Genomic DNA, 18,756 nt, shown 5'->3' with positions numbered 1-18,756 from the left:
TGGAGCGTTCACTCTACAAATCAAGCTACGTGGATCTTGTAAATCACACATCAAGAAAGGTGGCATTATGCAAGCTTTTGCACATAAAGGCCTTATTCCTTGGTCTCTGTATGCCCCTAGCTAGATGTGGGGGGAGGGGGGAGGGAGGTGTCAAACTGCACTCCATTATCAGTCCCTTTTGCCTCCACAAAGAACGGTCAACAATCCTTCAGACTGTCAGTCTGTCGTGCACACCACCACAGTGCTTCTGCCTGCCTTTCTGAAAGAGTGTGCTGGGCAAGGTGCCTTCCATGTCTTTAAGACGGGTTTGTTGTCCCCTTTTAAAGGTCATATGCATACGTGCTGGTCAAGAACCCTCATGGCCCTAGTCATAAGGCCTTCCCTATGGCAATGCGATTGGAGGCCTCCCCAGTCATTGCTTTCACTCTCGCATGGCCATATTTCCACATGCCCCCAAGGCTGTTCTCTCATTTATCCTGTAAGGATGGCCATGCAGTTGCCATACATCCGGCATTGCAGATGTGTTTGTAAAGGCCTCTCTTTCAATAATCTATTACCTGATCATGCTGGGTGCAGTTAAGCACTATCAGTGGCACCTGTGCTTGTTTCCTGCATGCTTTACATCACAGGGTAGGAACAAAACAGGGTCTTGGCTCCTCAACAGTAAGGGTAAGCCTATTTAAACTACAAAAACAACACAACTGCCAATACTGGAAAAACTTTTTTCTTATTTAGCAAAAGACTGCTATGAATAAAACATTGCAGTCAATTCTCACTTTTGTTGCTGATTTATTATAGTCATTTTTTCAATCAAAACGCTTTTTCATTTTTTTTCAAAAAACATTTCTGTGCATAAACAAATACAAATATACAAAATATGTACAATTTTATACAAAATATACAACAACAATACCAAAGACGACAAAATCTTAATTCCTAAACAACACAACCATAACAAAGTTGTCTCACTACAGGCACTCAATACGCATTCACACACAAACACTAAACAATACCTCTGAGGTATAGGTCAATGTCAACACCCGATATTTGTATCGGAAAAGGTTAGAAAAATTAAATAAATCCCAAATTTTCAAAGGTTCCAACAGCTCGAACAATTGGAAATATTTTAAGTCTTAATCTAGTTTCTCTAATTTATTTAATATTGTTGACAATTGACTGCAAAGATCGACGCGTTTCGAACTCCCTAATTGCGGGGTTCTCCTCAGGATCAAAACTATTTCTACAAGAAAAAATATATATACCAAGTTAGGCTCCCTCGTCTATCACTAGCTTAATCACTACCTAGAGCAGCCACCAGCCGGCTTAGGCCAACATACCTTAGAACTCCTATGTAGGGTGTCTCTCGGGACTGGTATAGGTGTTGTGATATGAACACTGTAACACAAAGGGTACAAAGACAAATGACACGCGGTCCCCTCGGATCAACAAGGCTCCCAGCCCGGGTCAACTGGAAAACATTTGCACTCACCTCACAAGCTCATAGAATCACTTGGAGTGTCTGTGAACGAAGAGGAATAACACTGTGGTTGGTATAAGGAATTCCGTTATGCTTAAGAAATAAAACGCTGCACTGCCTATAACTTAGGTCACCTACCCGGTGTGGGCGTTGTGGTTGCTTCACCGGGAACGCTTTTAAAACGTGGCGTGTATTTTATTGAAAAGTCGAGTAACTCGAAGCTGCAGCAAATGCACCATGCCCTGTAAAAAACGCCCGTAGATTAAAAAGGCGTTCCATTCTGTTCTTTAGTTTACCAAATAACAAAAATTACAGTTATGACTTATCGGTTTCATTACAAAGCCTAATTTAAGTCCGAAAACTTACTTGTCAGGCACTAACGGGGTAGCGTAAACACAGTGTTTCCAGTCGGTCCTTCCGCTCGGGTCTATTTCTGGTCATGTGACCTGATGTGTATTTAAAGGGGAAAGGATCGCATTTGTTCTGATTGAACGTTTTTTCATACGAATTAAAGCACAGGCGCGAGTGTATCATAGATTGCATACCTACCCCGTTAGTGCCTGACAAGTAAGTTTTCGGACTTAAATTAGGCTTTGTAATGAAGCCGATAAGTCATTATTGTGATTTTTGTTATTTAGTAAACTAAAGAACAGAATGGAACGCCTTTTTAATCTACGGGCGTTTTTTACAGGGCATGGTGCATTTGCTGCAGCTTCGAGTTACTCGACTTTTCAATAAATTACACGCCACGTTTTGAAAGCGTTCCCGGTGAAGCAACCACAACGCCCACACCGGTAGGTGACCTAAGTTATAGGCAGTGCAGCGTTTTATTTCTTAAGCATAACGGAATTGCTTATACCAACCACAGTGTTATTCCTCTTCACAGACACTCCAAGTGATTTTATGAGCTTGTGAGGTGAGTGCAAATGTTTTCCAGTTGACCCGGGCTGGGAGCCTTGTTGATCCGAGGGGACAGCGTGTCATTTGTCTTTGTACCCTTTGTGTTACAGTGTTCATATCACAACACCTATACCAGTCCCGAGAGACACCCTACATAGGAGTTCTAAGGTATGTTGGCCTAAGCCGGCTGGTGGCTGCTCTAGATAGTGATTAAGCTAGTGATAGACGAGGGAGCCTAACTTGGTATATATATTTTTTCTTGTAGAAATCGTTTTGATCCTGAGGAGAACCCCGCAATTAGGGAGTTCGAAACGCGTCGATCTTTGCAGTCAATTGTCAACAATATTAAATAAATTAGAGAAACTAGATTAAGACTTAATATATTTCCAATTGTTCGAGCTGTTGGAACCTTTGAAAATTTGGGATTTATTTAATTTGTCTAACCTTTTCCAATACAAATATCTGGTGTTGACATTGACCTATACCTCAGAGGTATTGTTTAGTGTTTGTGTGTGAATGCGTATTGAGTGCCTGTAGTGAGAAAGGTTTGTTATGGTTGTGTTGTTTAGGAATTAAGATTTTGTCTTTGGTATTGTTGTTGTATATTTTGTATAAAATTGTACATATTTTGTATATTTGTATTTGTTTATGCACAGAAATGTTTTTTGAAAAAAATGAAAAAGCGTTTTGATTGAAAAAATGACTATAATAAATCAGCAACAAAAGTGAGAATTGACTGCAATGTTTTATTCATAGCAGTCTTTTGCTAAATAAGAAAAACGTTTTTCCAATATTGGCAGTTGTGTTGTTTTTGTAGTTTAAATAGGCTTAGCCTTACTGTTGAGGAGCCAAGACCCTGTTTTGTTCCTACCCTGTGATGTAAAGCATGCAGGAAACAAGCACAGGTGCCACTGATAGTGCTTAACTGCACCCAGCATGATCAGGTAATAGATTATTGAAAGAGAGGCCTTTACAAACACATCTGCAATGCCGAATGTATGGCAACTGCATGGCCATCCTTACAGGATAAATGAGAGAACAGCCTTGGGGGCATGTGGAAATATGGCCATGCGAGAGTGAAACCTTTTTGTTTACCCAAGCCTACCCCTAAAACTCCTTACTGCCGCCTCCACTGATCATCACTAGCGCCATGAAACCGTTGGGTATGCGAGCGCTGTACAAATGTTTTTAAATTCAAATTCAAAAAATTCAAAGCAATGACTGGGGAGGCCTCCAATCGCATTGCCATAGGGAAGGCCTTATGACTAGGGCCATGAGGGTTCTTGACCAGCACGTATGCATATGACCTTTAAAAGGGGACAACAAACCCGTCTTAAAGACATGGAAGGCACCTTGCCCAGCACACTCTTTCAGAAAGGCAGGCAGAAGCACTGTGGTGGTGTGCACGACAGACTGACAGTCTGAAGGATTGTTGACCGTTCTTTGTGGAGGCAAAAGGGATGATAATGGAGTGCAGTTTGACACCTCCCTCCCTCCCTCCCCCCACATCTAGCTAGGGGCATACAGAGACCAAGGAATAAGGCCTTTATGTGCAAAAGCTTGCATAATGCCACCTTTCTTGATGTGTGATTTACAAGATCCACGTAGCTTGATTTGTAGAGTGAACAGTATTGGCAGTTGTGTTGTTTTTGTAGTTACATCACAGGGTGACAGATGTGCTCTTTTAGGAAGGCTGGATAATTTGCTGTTATGTGAGTTAAGTTAGACATCAGCTACATTTGTGGTGGGTAGGTTGCATGTGTGTCTTCATACTGACCATAGGCAAAACGAGATCAGTAGTTATGGCTCAGAAATTTTGACATAGTTAAAAGATATTTACAATATTTGACCATTGTGTGGACACTTGAAACTGACAGTGCATTTCTATATATATATATTTTAACTCTGCTGGACTGAAAAAATATCTTGTGCTTAAGGTGCAAAAAATCTTGAATTGGCTAACGCGATTTTAAGTTTTAGTAGATTCATTGGGGTTTTCAGAGCAACAATCAGACAGTGGAATAACTCCTTTCTGACTTTCTCATTGTTGAGGACTGTGATAAAGTCTATGTGGGCAAAAACTATTTTGGAGAGAGTTTCTTTTAATATATCTTTGACAGCCTTAGTTAGTTTTACACTTTGGTTACTTTAGGTAGGTGACTACTCCCTCTTTTTGTGATACAACCTTTACTGTATATGCCTTTACCACGCAAGTAACACACAGGTAACTTTTTGTACTTTACCTATCAGTACCTTGCTACACAAGTCCTTTTTTCCTCTAAATAACATCATTTTCATGTTATCTTAAAAATGAATTAGATGCGGGGAGAGCTAAAGGGAGGTAAGGATGATTTTAGTATACAAGGGTGGGTAGAGGTAAAGGGAGATAAGGAGTTACAATTAAAGGGGGAGGTTGGGGTGTATCCCCGTCCCCCAACCTCCCACAATTCTATATGGACAAAGGCGAGTTGGGGGTTCCCCAAAAAAGAATTGATGTGTGTGTGTATATATATATAAATATATATATATATGTGTAGAGACAAACGCACTCACATTTATATGCACACACACAAACATATATAAATATATGTAAAAAAACAGTGGTGTTACATGCATGGTAATGGCATGCATTATAAAGACAATACTTTCCCCTTTTTTAAAGTGAGTTCATTTAGTTATGCTAATGCTTGTGTTAGTGAATGGTAGTCACCAGTGTGGCGTGTGTGGTTTTTTTTAAGAGCACCAACGCAATAAGTTCTTTGAAAATCATTATTAGCCCTTTAGTTTAAATGTGTTTACAAGTAAACCTCCTCCTTAACGAAAAAGAAGAAACAGTAAAACATAGTAAAGGTTTAGTGAGATGCTGCATAATGCATGCTGATATTTGCAACTGTATACGGACAACCTTGGAAATTGTTAATAAATTGTTCATTGTACATCAAGCCATTTATTCATGTGTCTTTTACAGCACTTGGACGCCACTCTACCGTCAAATATATATTATACAAGTGTTAGTAATCAATTCATTTACGCTGTGTTTTGTTCTGCAGCAGCTACTGTTCATTTCCAATGAGGAAAATGTTCTTGTAATGAACAATTATTTCTGATAATGTAGGAATGTTAAATAATTGACTAATAAACTATTGATTTGCAAACACCACAAACTAGAGACAATTTAGGTTGTAGTGTGCTTTATCTAAAAGGCGTATTTATATTACCATCTACTGAATTTTCAGTGATTTCTACTAAGAATTCTGTATTAGTGCTTATCACATAATGTTTCTTTATTATCCAATATGATTTTTCTGCTATCTACGGTCCCAATTAATGCGTAATCTAGCTGTGTGTGTGTGTGTATACATATATAGTTTTTTGTCTAGCACAACAGACAACAACTGTGAGGTTACAGCTTTTCACAGTTTTGTGGCGGGCTGTTGATAGAGACTAAATATGCTCCAATGCAAATGTATTGTAGTGACAGATTGGAGCAAACATTTCTAAAAGATGTCCTTAATATTCAACATGCTTCAAAAGACAGATTTGGATAAAACCAATCCACTTCGAAGGATAGATTTTCTTTTTTCTTCCTTTAATAATTACCCCATAACTTTAATTCCATGATCATTTTAAATACATAGCTAAAATGTCAGTTTGTTTTAGGAAGTAAAAGGCAAATTCGTGCATTTGAAATAGGGAGAGGATAGAATAATCTGGTTTGTGTTTAAGATGCGTCGCAAAAGCTGTGAAGTTAGCTAAGAAACAAAAAATAAATATTTTTTAAGCAAATAGTATTGTTTTCATTTTTGGAAAAATAAGAAAATCAAGCTGAGCAATTGCTTACATGAGATGTTAATATTGAAGTTAATCATTCATTTTTAGCTCAAACAATCTCTTACCACTTGTTTTTACTTTATTAAGACAACTCTACAGGTCCATGTGAGAATTCCCATTGTACACCAGTACCTGTGACCTCCCCTCCCCTCCACATAGAGGACAAGGATCCCATTCCAGAAGAACAGGTAAGACCATTTACGGCAACTATTCCACATATCCGGACTAGTAGCTCCGTATTGTCCAGAATATTTAGATCAATCATCCCCCTGTGTGAGGCTTTCAAATTGGGTTACTGGTCGAGGGGGGTGAAACCCTACTCAAGCATCAACCGCACAATTCTTGTCAGGGTGAAACCCAAGTGTTAGAAATGGGGTTCTTTAATTGGCAGAGGTATGTCCTATGTCCAAATAGGGACCCTTCCTTGTAGTCAGAGTAAGGGAGTTTGACTTTAGATAATCCCCTGCTCACCCCCTTGGTAGCTTGGCATGAGCAGACCGGCTTATCCCACAGGCAAGGTGTAAAGTATTTGTACCCAAACGCACAGTAACACAGTGAAAATACCACAAATGTACACAAAACCAGTAAAGTATCTTCATCTAAACCAGACAAGACCACAACGACAAAAATTCAACATACATGTACCAAGATATACTTTTAGAATGGTGACTTCAACAATAGACCTTGTAGAAACAAAATAGCTCCAGCTGGGGCCATTATGACATCATGACAGGCACAAATACAAAGTATGTCGCTGACTGCGAGGTGTGCGGATCGGGCACGGAGTCAGACGGACCCCCAAAACAACAGTACCTTGAAACTAAGTCAACAGACGCTCGCGGCTGCATGGAGGTGAGGCGTCCGTGTTGAGGCAAAGCTGGTAGCCATGGGAGAGGCAAGGCGTCTAGTCCGTGAGGAAGCGAGGCATCGAATCTAGGACTGGGTAAGTTAGGCGGCGTTGGTTCCGGTGATGTGATGCAACGTTGAGGAGTTCGTGAAGTCACCCTCGTCAGTTATTGGCTTTGCGATGCAGGTGCGGACGGATTTGGTGCAAGCGTGGGCATCTGGAAGGCCGATAACTGCAGGCATCAAAGGGCATCAGAACTGCGGTGCAGGCAGGACGGTGCGTCTTGCACTTCACGAACGGTGCCCCATCGTGGCAGGTCACGGCATCAATGGCGGCGGCGCTGACGGCGGCAGAGTTGTTTTTCTTGCTTTGCAGCACCAACCACACGATTCGCAGTGCCCAGGAACTGGTATTGATGCCCTTTTGAATACAGGATCCCACAGAGGAGTCTCTGTGCTGGCCAGTGGGTGCAAATGAAGGCTCTCTGGCCATGAGACTTCAGAACAGAAGGCCAGCACACACATGCCCTTGGTGTTTCTTCTTCAAGCAAGTTCACAGCAAAGTTGCAGTCTTTGTCCTCTCCTTGGCAGAAGGTTCCTCCTGAGTCCAGAAGTGATCTTATTTCTTGGGGTTTAAGGTCCAATACTTATACCCCATTTTCTCTTTGTTCTTTTTGTGGCAAGGGACTCTGAACCCAGTCCAAACCAGTTCTGCCATCGCTGGTGCAGCACGACAATAGGAGATGGGGACAGCATTGCGCAAATGAGACACCGCCTATTAGGGTGCAAGTAAAACTCCTCCCACCACTCTAAATGCAGCCATGGTCTATTTAGTCCAGCTGTGAGTCATCCAGGAAAGGCAGGACACACCACAACCCCTCTTGTGGCTGTCTACAGTGAATGCACAGCCCCAGCTTCTGTCACTCCAAAACCAGACAGTCAATACACAAACATCAGAGGCACACAAAATGGTTAAAAAAATAAAATGCCTTCTTTCTTAAAAGTGCAAAAGCTAAACAATGTGCCGGACTCTCTACTATTTTTTGAGCTTGTATCCCTTTTACTCATAAGCCAAACACATTTCTTTGTTTGTACCTCTATTTTATTTATACTTTTTTTTTTAAAGGAAAATTCTTTTCTTATTCCAATTTTTCGAATAGTGAAAAGAAAGGACAAGTAGTGCACATTTTTACATATATTACAAATACATTTACATTCATTTACAAACAATTTACTATACATACTCAATCACAATACGTACAGCTATATACAAATACCATGAAAAGGAAATTGGTGAATTAAAGTGCAATTTGTACAATGCATGAATAAAAAAAACATAGATTTAGAATCAAATATCTATGTAATTGTAAGAGCATATAGTCGTTAAACATTTAGTTCATAGAATAGGAGAAAGATCCCATGTTCTTCTATGCTCTTTTGGCAAAAAAATCCCACACCAATTTAGAAAAGTAGAGTAACATTTAATACATTAATTGAGACAAAAACAACAAAAAAATTCAGTCAGTAGAACCAGAGATATGCAATTTTTAAGATGTAAGTGAAATTAGTGGCCAACAGCACAAGGCGCCAACTGTGGTTGTCTGGTCGCGCCGGACTCAGACAAAGTCTCATGTTCAGACCAACCACAATGGAGTGCGGGCCGGATACTGGGACTAAGTTAGGCCCGCTCAACAAAGTACTTTAAATCTTGGTTGTGAAGAGTTGCAAGATCCCACATCAAGGTTGCCTTGCGCAGCTGCAGTTCCAATGGGCTTCGTGCGGCAATGCATGGTCCAGCGTCGAGGATGTGTTGCACAGCGGCAGTTCTGATGAAGCCATCAACGAGGCCTGTGTTGCGAGGTCCTGCGACGTCATCAAGGATGCCGTGGATGGAGACTTGCGATGCAAAGTTCTCTGTCTTGGATATGTTGTGTAGCAGCGGTTCTGAGGAGCTGTGATCTACGATGCAAGGTCCTGAGTCTGGAATGCTGCAGCAGTTCTGCCCAAGAGGCCAAAGCAGGGTTGGCAGAGCACCTTCAGGCCCACTTCCAAGTGTCCAGGGCTGACTTGGACACCACTTTGGGGGAGTAGGCAAACTCACAGTAAACAGGGTCCAGGTGCTAGGTTCAAGGTGGTTGGAGCCTTTCCTGTCTCTGAGGCTCTGACCAGAAGGCTAGCCAACTAGCCCTTGAAGTCTCTGGTGGTCCATGGTTCAGGATTCAGGTCCAGTCTTTTTCACTCAGGCAGCAGAGCATCAGAGAAGCAGTCCTTCATGCAGCACAGCAGTCCTTCTGAGTCTTCCAAAGGTCCAGAGGTGTACTGAAGAGTTGGGTCTGAGGGTCCACTATTTATGACTGGTGCAAGCTTTGAAGTAGGAGGAGGTTCTGGATGTTTCCTCCCCCTAAGGTGTTTGGAATTTCCTGCCTCCCTTCCCTGGCGCCAGCTTGTCTAGGGGCACAAAAGACTAGTGTAAAACCCTTGTGAGTGTGTTGAGGCACAGACTTGGTAATATGCAAGTGAGGTAGGTGACCGCCTGCCCTCCTATCAAGTTGCTATCGCTGTCTGAAAGCAATACACAAAGACCAACAGTCCGCTACACCTACTCATGTGTCCCAGGATACAGGCCACAGGCATCAGATGGTTAGGACAAGAAAATGCCAACTTTATCAAAGAGGCACTTTCAGAATTGTAACTTAAAATGTGACTTTACTATTAAAGATGGTTTTAAATTACAATTCTTTAGATACCAAACTCAACAAGCCTACCTGTTCCCAATTAAAAGTTATCAATTATTAAACATAAGACAACACAGTGTAATCCTATGGGAGAGGTAGACCTTACAATAGTGAAAAATGTATTTGAGAGTTTTTCACTACCAGTACATGTAAAACTTAAAAATACATGTCCACCTTTTTTAAATGCACTGCACCCTGTCGAATGGGCTGTCTATGGCCTACCCTAGGGGTGACGTGTATTAACAAAAAGAAGGTTTGGGCAATGACAAAAGGTCAAAATGGTAGCTTAAAACTGCACACACAGCCTTCAGTGGCAGACCTGAGACATGTTTTAAAAGGCTACATAAGTGGGTTGCGCAAAAAAGGGCTGCTGGGCCACTAGTTGCATTTAATTTACAGGCCCTTGGTACATATAATACCACTTTACTAGAGACTTACCAGTAAATTAAATGTGCCAATTGGGTGTAAGCCAATGTTACCCTTTTTCAGGGAGAGAGTACAAGCACTTAAGGGCTGGTTAGTAGTAGTAAAGTGTGCAGAGTCCTATGGCGAGCAAAATGAAATCAGCAAAAGCAGGAGGGTTGAAGGCAAAAAGGTTGGGGGAAAACCAATGTAACGATACCAGGCCCAACATATACTTAACATACGAATTCTTACAATGTGCGGTAAAAGCACAAAACATGCCTGTGTGATAATGGCATGTGTGGTGAAGGCTGCATGTAAAGACATTGCATGGTAAAGGCTGTGTTGTAAAGTTTCACTCTTATTTTAACAGAGATACTTTTAGTTTGCACAGTGTGAGAAGTTAGCCTAGCATATGATGTCCACTATTCTAGTGGGCACCTGGCACCAGTCTAAACGACCCTTATTGATGGTGGTTGTAAAGTCAACCTTATAGACAAGCTATCCTAGTGGTAGCATGGACCAGCAGTCATAGGCTAAGACTTCAGAGAGCATGTAAAGCAAGCTGTTTTACCAATTATAATCCCTTAAATACCAAATGAAAGGACACCACACAAGGTATATATCAAATATATATGTATTTATTTCTAACACAACCCCTCTGCACTCTTTATGAGGTCAGAGATCGAAGTACATCACAAGTTACTCAATTAACATATGATGATAAGTTGCACAAATACAGTTTTGCCCTAGGGGTTTCACAAACTATATACTAAGTAAGTTGTATAAGAACCACTTCAGGAATAGTAAATAGGCCTAGGGAATCCCTGGGGCTACACTACACAACCAAAGGTTAGGGAGTAGGAGACCCACGGGAGACGCGTGCAGAGTGGGAACACAGTCGCGAGTTACCATTGACTTATAATGGAGAACGAAGAAGTTACAAAGTTACTGTTTTAGGGCACTTCCGGATGGACTATGACAAAACCCCTTTAAACTAGGACACTTGGATAGTCAATACCCAAGGGAGCACCGAAGTACTCTAATTACCTCACCTAGGGAAGGCGGGTGCATAGGTGTCTTTTCGTGTCGGATTTCGTCGATGCTTTCAATGGAGATCTGCAAAAGAAGTGCTGCAGGCGGCCAAAGGAAGAGTGTCTGGGTGGATGGAAGAACTGAAGAACCTCAAAGCAAAGGGGACAGAGTCTGGGTCACTAGCCAGTGACCAGGAAGGAACCAGGCGATGTTGCGATGAAATCAGGTGAAGAGGTGAAGCTTATCTCTGCAGCCACGAGGACCAGGAGGTGTCGACGACGACCAGGAGCTGGATTCGAGCTGTCCCACGAAGGATCTAGTTGACTGCGGTGTTGGTATCCGGACTGGACCCCACAAGCCTTGGTAAACGCAATCCATGCAGTAAGTGAAGATTGGCTTCGAGTCAGACCAGCAAGGTCTGGGAGCTTCTCCTTTGTAGGGAAGCTGGTGCAAGCCTGGAGCAACCAGGAAAGCAGTTTAGTTTCAAAGGTTCGTCTTCAGAGGGCTCACTAGCCAACGGACTAGCAACCGGGAAGACGCATTGAGCTGAAATTCAAGAGCGGGCCCCACGCGGCAGTCGTGGAGTGTGGAGGGCTGAGCTTCGGTGCAAATGGCGCTCGGGGCTGGGGCTTCTCGTACCCCAATGCACAACTGCGAGGGTGCCTCAGTAGTTGCACTGTTAGCAAAATGCAGGATGTCCAGGGTGTCCGGTCCCACGTCTCTCATGTCCGCCCCGGGTCTCAGCTTTGCTGTGGATGTGAGTCAGAGAAGTCTGAGAGTCCAGTTCCTGAGTCGCTGAGTCTTCGGGATCCGTCGGGAGCATCGACAAAGCAGACCGGCAAGTTACTGGTGGTGCCTGTTTGCACAGGTTGATCACTTCTTGACCACAAGGGAGATGTCTTCAGGTCGAAATAGAATGTCGAAGGTCCAAGAGTTTTGTTTCAGAGTTTCGTTCCAAGATAATCTAATGTCCTGGGGACACAGCACCTATGTTTATACTAAGAAAATGGGCTGGATTACCTGCTAGTTTCCTCCTATGGGTGGACCTAAGAAGGGGGTGGTTACACCCCTTTCCCTTTGTCCAGTTTCGCGCCAGAGGGGGGCTGGAGTGCCCCAGCAACTGGTTTGAACCGGGCTATGCATGGAGCACCTTGTGTGCCCCAGGCAGTGTCTGGAAAAGCATCTTTCCATTCAACCCACCCTGCCCAATACACTACAGGCTGTCTAGGGAGGTGCTAGCACCTCACTCGACAGGAAACCTATTGTTCAGGCCTCCCTTGCTGGAGTTTCCCCCAGCTGCAGGAGGTCAGACTCGTGTACGTGGCAGCAGCATCCATTTTGTGATGCTGAGGCTCTGTTTAACTTTAACCGGGTAAAGCAGTAACATGCATTTCTGTAGTAGGGGATCTCTGTGTATAGCCATAATCTAGTGAATAGTCCCGCTCATGTGCGGGGACCCCTGAGCAATCAAAAATAATCTCTTAAGCTGTCTTCTGTGCAGTCCTGTATAGACACTTAAGAGAGAATTACAGACAAAATAATGCAGCCTATACATGCAAGGCTACACTATCCGGTACTTCAACTAGAAATGCAAAAGATATTCCACCATTATCATATTCAGCCCAGTCTGCCAAGTTTCACCCATAGAGAAACTTCCCCCCTTCACCAAACCCTTGGAATGATAGAGAGGAAAGTATGGACAGACAAGCCCCCCATAGGCTGCCATTATGTGGCTTAAAAAGGGATACTGTGTCTTTAAGGAAACTTTCCAGAACTCTCTTGGTATCCCAGAATGCACAGCAACTCCCTCCACTTTCAGTTCTTTTTTCTGGCTCCTGCTAACAGGACCCTGGAGCATTGAGCTCTCCCTTTTTGGGTGTTTTGTGTAATTTTTTGGCACTTTTAAAGTGTTCGAGTGTGTTCACGCAACGTATTTTTGCTTCTGCTTTGCTGGAGTTTTCAGGTGCTTTTTTGTCAAATATGCCTGCCTTATTTGATAAATGTCCTGAGTGTGCCAGGAAAAAGGCAAAATCAGATCCACACAGGGTGTGTATCCTGTGTCTCCCTTTTTCTCATGTTCCTGAGAAGTGTGAGATCTGCCAGCAGTTCTCCAGCAGGACCCTGAAGGACAGACAGAAGATCAGGCTCCAAGGATTGGAGCAAAGAAAGCAGCAGGGTCCAGGTGGGTCTGGGCATGATGGGGCCTCTTCCTCTTCCCGTGCGTCGGCCTCTGGGGGGCTCCCCAGTAAGGAGAAGGCCAGAAAACGCCACCGCTCTCCGTCGGCGTCGATAGCTTTGGCGTCGAGAGGAATGACCACGGTCTGCTCCCCGTCTCCCCAGGGCTCTGGGTCGAAGCGACGTCGAGGGGATTGACGTCGAGGCCTCCGACGAGGTCGACGTCGAGGACCAGGGCATAGGTGCATCCAAGGCCTAGCATGTAGGCCGAGCTGCAGCATGTATTATGCCGCCCCTGGCTGGTCTTCCAAACTGACACCACAGGCTGATCATTAAGCTTGGGTAAGGTGGTGTGATCACCCCTTACTTAGATATAGTATATCTATATCTACCTTATCTATCGACACATAGTAACATATAAGTCACTCCTATGGCAGGCCTTAAGAATCCTGGAGGCAGAGTGCTTGGTTTTATGTGAGAGGGTGCCCTAGCATGAGCTGAGCCCCTCTGCAGCTTTCGGAACCATGTCCTTATAGCTGTTCTATGATATAGCCATACCATATTCTCTTAAGTGCATTATAATCCTCGCGGTTAATGCTAACTTTGGTCTGGCTTTATCGAAACATGTCGTGTAAGGTGTCAACGTCGAGAGGGTTCAAGAAGAAGGCGCTCGCCGTCGAGGCGACACCGCCGTTCACCATCGATGCCGACTCGACGTTCGACGTCAAGAAGGCGATCATTGACATCGAGAAGACGATCATTGACGTCGAGACGACGATCATCGACGTCGAGACGACGATCATCGACGTTGAAAAGGCGCTCCGCGTCAAGGAGAAAAGCATCGTCTTCCAGGAGGCGTTCCAAAGCCGGGACTGAGTCCTCGGTTTCCACGAGTCCATGGTCACGGCGGCGCCGTCGTTGGGCTACCAGTGGTGCGCCCTCGAGGTCTCCCCCGTCAGGTCAGGCAAAGAAAAGAAGGAGAGTGGAAGAGTCTCCGGGCCCGGAGCACTCGCAAGTCTATTCGCCCTCCAAGCCAAGGTCACTTACACCTCCTCCGTTACCCAAGGACCCTCCTCTGCGTAAACCGACGCCGCCTCCTCAACGTCCTCCTCCTCCTACACCACCACCTCCGCCGAGGTCTGTCTCGTTGCCACATCTCCCGACGCCGCCTACGGGGCCACCAGAACCTAGGCTCCCGTTTAGGCCTCCACAGTTCCCTCCTCTACGGCCCGTGGACCGTCCGAGGCCACAGAGGTCGAGATCTCGCTCCAGACGGAGGGATAGATCCAGGAGTCGCCGTCGCTCTTCTACGAGATCCAGACGGCGCCACAGGAGGGGCCTCTCAAGATCCTGCCACCCGGATTCATCCAGTGCCAGGGACTACTCACCTACTCTGTTGGACTCTCCATCGGACGAGGGTGTCTCCAGTAGACCGCATAGTCTCCTTCCAGGACGTGTTGCTGCGAGGGGCGACTAAGCTGGGCATCACGCTCACTGTGCCCACCATCGACTTCCGTCATTTTCGAAACTCTGCACAAGAAGCAGTTATCTCGCCCTTTGCTGCCCCTGGTGCCTGGCCTGGTGGAACCTGCCATGGAGCTGTTCCTCACCCCTGTGGCTGCAGAAGAAATATAAGGCTCCTGAATCGGACCCGGCGTTTCTTCGATTGGATCCCGTACCGGACTCGGTGATTGTGACGGCAGCAAGAAAACAGCACGCCACCACCCCGTCATCGACAGTGCCTCCTGACAAGGAGAGACGCTGGATGGATTCGGCAGGCAGGAAGGTTTGCGGGACGGCCTCCACTTCAATGAAGGCCGCAAGTGCTTCAGCACTGTTGGGACGTTATGATCGGGCTCTGTGGGAGTCCCTCCAACAGATCGCGGACCGCCTTCCCCGGGAGAAAAGGGAAGATTTCCAAGAGATCCTTACCGAAGGACTGCTGGTCTCCAATCAGGTGATAAGCTCGGCTGCGGATTCCTCCCTATTGGCAGCCCACGGGACTGCCATGGGGTCAACCTGAGGCGCCATGCCTGGTTACGTTTCACATCCTTGAAGCCTGAGGCGCAGCAGAGAGTTGTCAACCTACCCTTTTCAGGCGAGACCCTCTTCGGGAAATATGCGAACGACGAGATAGCCCACATGAAGGCGGAGGCGGAAACCCTGACGGCTGTCGGGTTGGAGAAGCCTAAGGAACAGAAAAAGACCTTCCGCCCGTTCCAGAGGCGGTACGGGGCGAAAGGTAGAGGGCAAGGTCTGCAAGCTGGACAGCAGCAACAGCAGCAGCAGTTCCAGCGGAGACCGTTCCAAAAGCGCCAGAGGGGTTGAGGTGGTCAGCAGTCTGCCTCCGCGACTAAAGGCCCGGCTGGGTCTAGGCCCTGAGGTGCTACTTCCCCTTCATCCGTTACCCGCTCCGGTAGGGGGAAGCATCCAACATTACTTGGCAGAGTGGAGAAACATTACTCAGGACAAGTGGCTGCTGAATATTGTTTGCAATGGATACAGTCTTCGTTTCACTGGACCGCCTCCAGCAATTCCACCAGTTGCCTCGCACTTCCAGCTGTGAGAGCTCCAGGCGGAGGCCGATACCCTGTTAAGAAAAAGAGGGCGATAGAAGACGTCCCTCTGTCTCAAAGGGAAAAGGGTCTTTACTCCCGCTTCTTTCTAGTATGGAAGAAGGACAAGAACGAGTTCAGGCCCATTCTGGATTTGTGACAAGCAAACAAGTGGATTCGCAGGGAAAAGTTTTGCATGCTGTCTTTGCTCTAGATTTATCCTCAGCTGCAGAGAGGAGACTGTGCGCGATAGATCTGCAAGATGCGTACTTCCATGTGCCCATTGCACGGAAACACCGGAAGTTCCTGTGCTTCCTCGTCGGCACCAATCACTATCAGTACACCGTACTACCGTTTGGACTGAAGTCTGCACCCAGGACTTTTTCGAAATGCATGGCTGTGGTGGCAGCGCACCTGAGAAAGACCAAGGTGTTTGTCTACCCGTACCTGGACGACTGGTTGATCAAGGCCTCCACCTTCCAGGAAGCACAATTGCACTTCAACAGGACGGCCGTCCTGCTGAACCGACTGGGGTTGCACATAAATCTGTCCAAGTCTGTACCGATTCCGGTCCAGTGCCTGCAGTACTTGGGAGCCTCCATCAATACGCTGTCAGCAAGTGTGTCTCCTTCAGAGGAGAGACACTTATCGCTCCTTCGGAAGGCTAAGGCTCTCATAGCTGCTCCATCTACAACAGTGAGGACGGTGTCTTCTCTACTGGGATCGATGGCCTCTTGCATCTTCCTCACTCCGCATGCGCGCCTACACATGAGGCCGCTGCAGGAATGTTTGGAGGACCAGAGGAAAGGGTGCTGGGACGACAGGATCCAGTTGTCTCTTCACGCCCAACAGTCCCTGAGATGGTGGTGCTCGGCAGAGAATCTCCTCAGAGGGGTGCCTTTCCACAAGGACATCCCGACTCAGACTATCGTGACGGATGCGTCTCTCCTGGGCTGGGGAGCACATTCCGACCATCTACAGATCCAAAGGACGTGGTATCTGGCAGAGTCCACGTATCACATCAATTTCTTGGAACTTAGAGCTGTTCACTTGGCACTGAAGGCTTTTCATCCGTCCTTCCAGACCAACTCCTTGCTTGTGCAGACCGACAATACGACCACGATGTATTACCTCAACAAGCAGGGGGGCTTAGGTCGCGCTCACTTGTCACAGGAAGCGCAGGCGATCTGGCGCTGGCTGTTAGCCAGAGGACTGACGATAATGGCGACTCATCTGCCCGGTGTGCAGAATGTTCAGGCGGACGCCCTCAGCAGGTTGCTTCAAGAAAACCACGAGTGGGTCATAAACGACGAGGTGCTCGACGACATCTTCGCCGTGTGGGGCACTCCAGACGTGGATTTGTTTGCCACTGCTGAAAACAGCAAATGCCGCGACTTAGCCTCGAGGTATTATCAGCCGGGGACTCTGGGGAACGCGTTATGGATCAGCTGGTCAAACAGCTTTCTGTACGCTTTTCCACCCATTCCCCTGATTCCGGCGGTGCTCATCAAGCTGGCCCAGTCCCGGGTGCGGATGATGCTCATTGCTCCGGAATGGCCCAGGCAGTGGTGGTTCACGGATCTGCTTCACCGGTCGATCCTACCTCATCGGCGGCTGCCGTGTCGGCTGGACCTTCTCATGAAGTTTGGGGGGCAAATGGTGCACCCCAACCTCTCATCGTTGAGTTTGGCGGCATGGCTCCTGAGATAGTGCAATATGGCCACTTAAATCTTCCTGAGGATTGCATGGACATATTGAAGTTGGCTAAGAGGCCATCTACTAGGACCTCTTATGCTTACAAATGGAAGAGATTCTGCATCTGGTGCAAGTCTAAGAACTATGATCCGTCGACTTGCAATGAGGATGTCATCCTTCCATACCTTCTGCATCTAGCTCAGTCTGGCCTTAATTTCCATTCCATTAAGGTTCATCTGACTGCTTTGACTGCTTACAGAAAATGCCCTTCGCAGACGTCCTTCTTCCAGATTCCTGTGATTAAGGATGTTTTGGAAGGGTTGAAGAAAGTGTTCCCTCCTGTTCGGCTTCCTTCGCCTTCGTGGGAACTGAATGTGGTGCTGTCTAGGCTGATGAAGGAACCTTTCGAGCCTATTCACAAGGCTTCACTGCAGCACCTGTCTTGGAAGGCGGCGTTCCTCGTGGCCATTACATCGGCCCACAGGGTGAGTGAAATTCAGGCATTGTGTTGCCAGGAACCTTATACTGTATTTCATGCTGCTAAGGTTGTGATGCGTACTCACCCCAAGTTCCTTCCTAAGGTGATTTCTGATTTTCATGTTAACCAGACTATAACTTTACCTATGTTTTTTCAGAATCCTTCCACTCCAGCGGAAAGATCTCTTCATTCCCTGGATGACAGAAGGGTGTTGAAATTCTATCTGGATAAAACCAAGGATATTCGTAGGTCAGACCAATTGTTTATCAACTATGGGTCGGTCAGGACTGGTCTTGCTACCTCTAAACAGTCCATCTCTAGGTGGATTGTGTCCTGTATCCAGTTATGTTATCAAAAGGCTAATAAGACCTTAGGGGGTAAGCCTAAGGCTCATTTCACCAGGGGCAAAGCGGCTACGACAGCTTTGCTCCGTAATGTTCCCATTGCAGACCTCTGCAGGGCTGCCACGTGGAAGCCGGTCCATACCTTTGCGAAGCACTACTGTCTGGACTCTGATGCCAGAGCAGATGCTCAGGTTGGGCAGGCTTCGTTGCGAAATCTGTTTGCACAGTAGTGGTGTTGTCTTTTTCCTCCACCGCCGGTTTTGTTGTGGGGATAGGCTTGCCA

At 46.0% G+C, this 18,756-nt stretch overlaps 1 protein-coding gene across 3 annotated transcripts in view; it reads left to right on the top strand.

The window, feature by feature from the left end:
* VEZT (vezatin, adherens junctions transmembrane protein) overlaps nucleotides 1–18,756 on the top strand; it is a 280,161-nt gene that overhangs the window by 237,986 nt on the left and 23,419 nt on the right. For all 3 annotated transcript variants that reach the window (XM_078675941.1, XM_078675933.1, XM_078675924.1), the window contains one exon: nucleotides 6,296–6,396. In XM_078675941.1, coding sequence (XP_078532067.1) covers nucleotides 6,296–6,396 — 101 coding nt within the window. The remainder of the gene's footprint in view (nucleotides 1–6,295; nucleotides 6,397–18,756) is intronic.

This window comes from Lissotriton helveticus, chromosome 1_1 (assembly GCF_964261635.1).
Source record: "Lissotriton helveticus chromosome 1_1, aLisHel1.1, whole genome shotgun sequence".
Taxonomy (NCBI): Eukaryota; Metazoa; Chordata; class Amphibia; order Caudata; family Salamandridae; genus Lissotriton; species Lissotriton helveticus.
The sequence above is the reverse complement of the archived record's forward strand: the minus strand, read 5'-3'. Positions and strand labels throughout refer to the sequence as shown.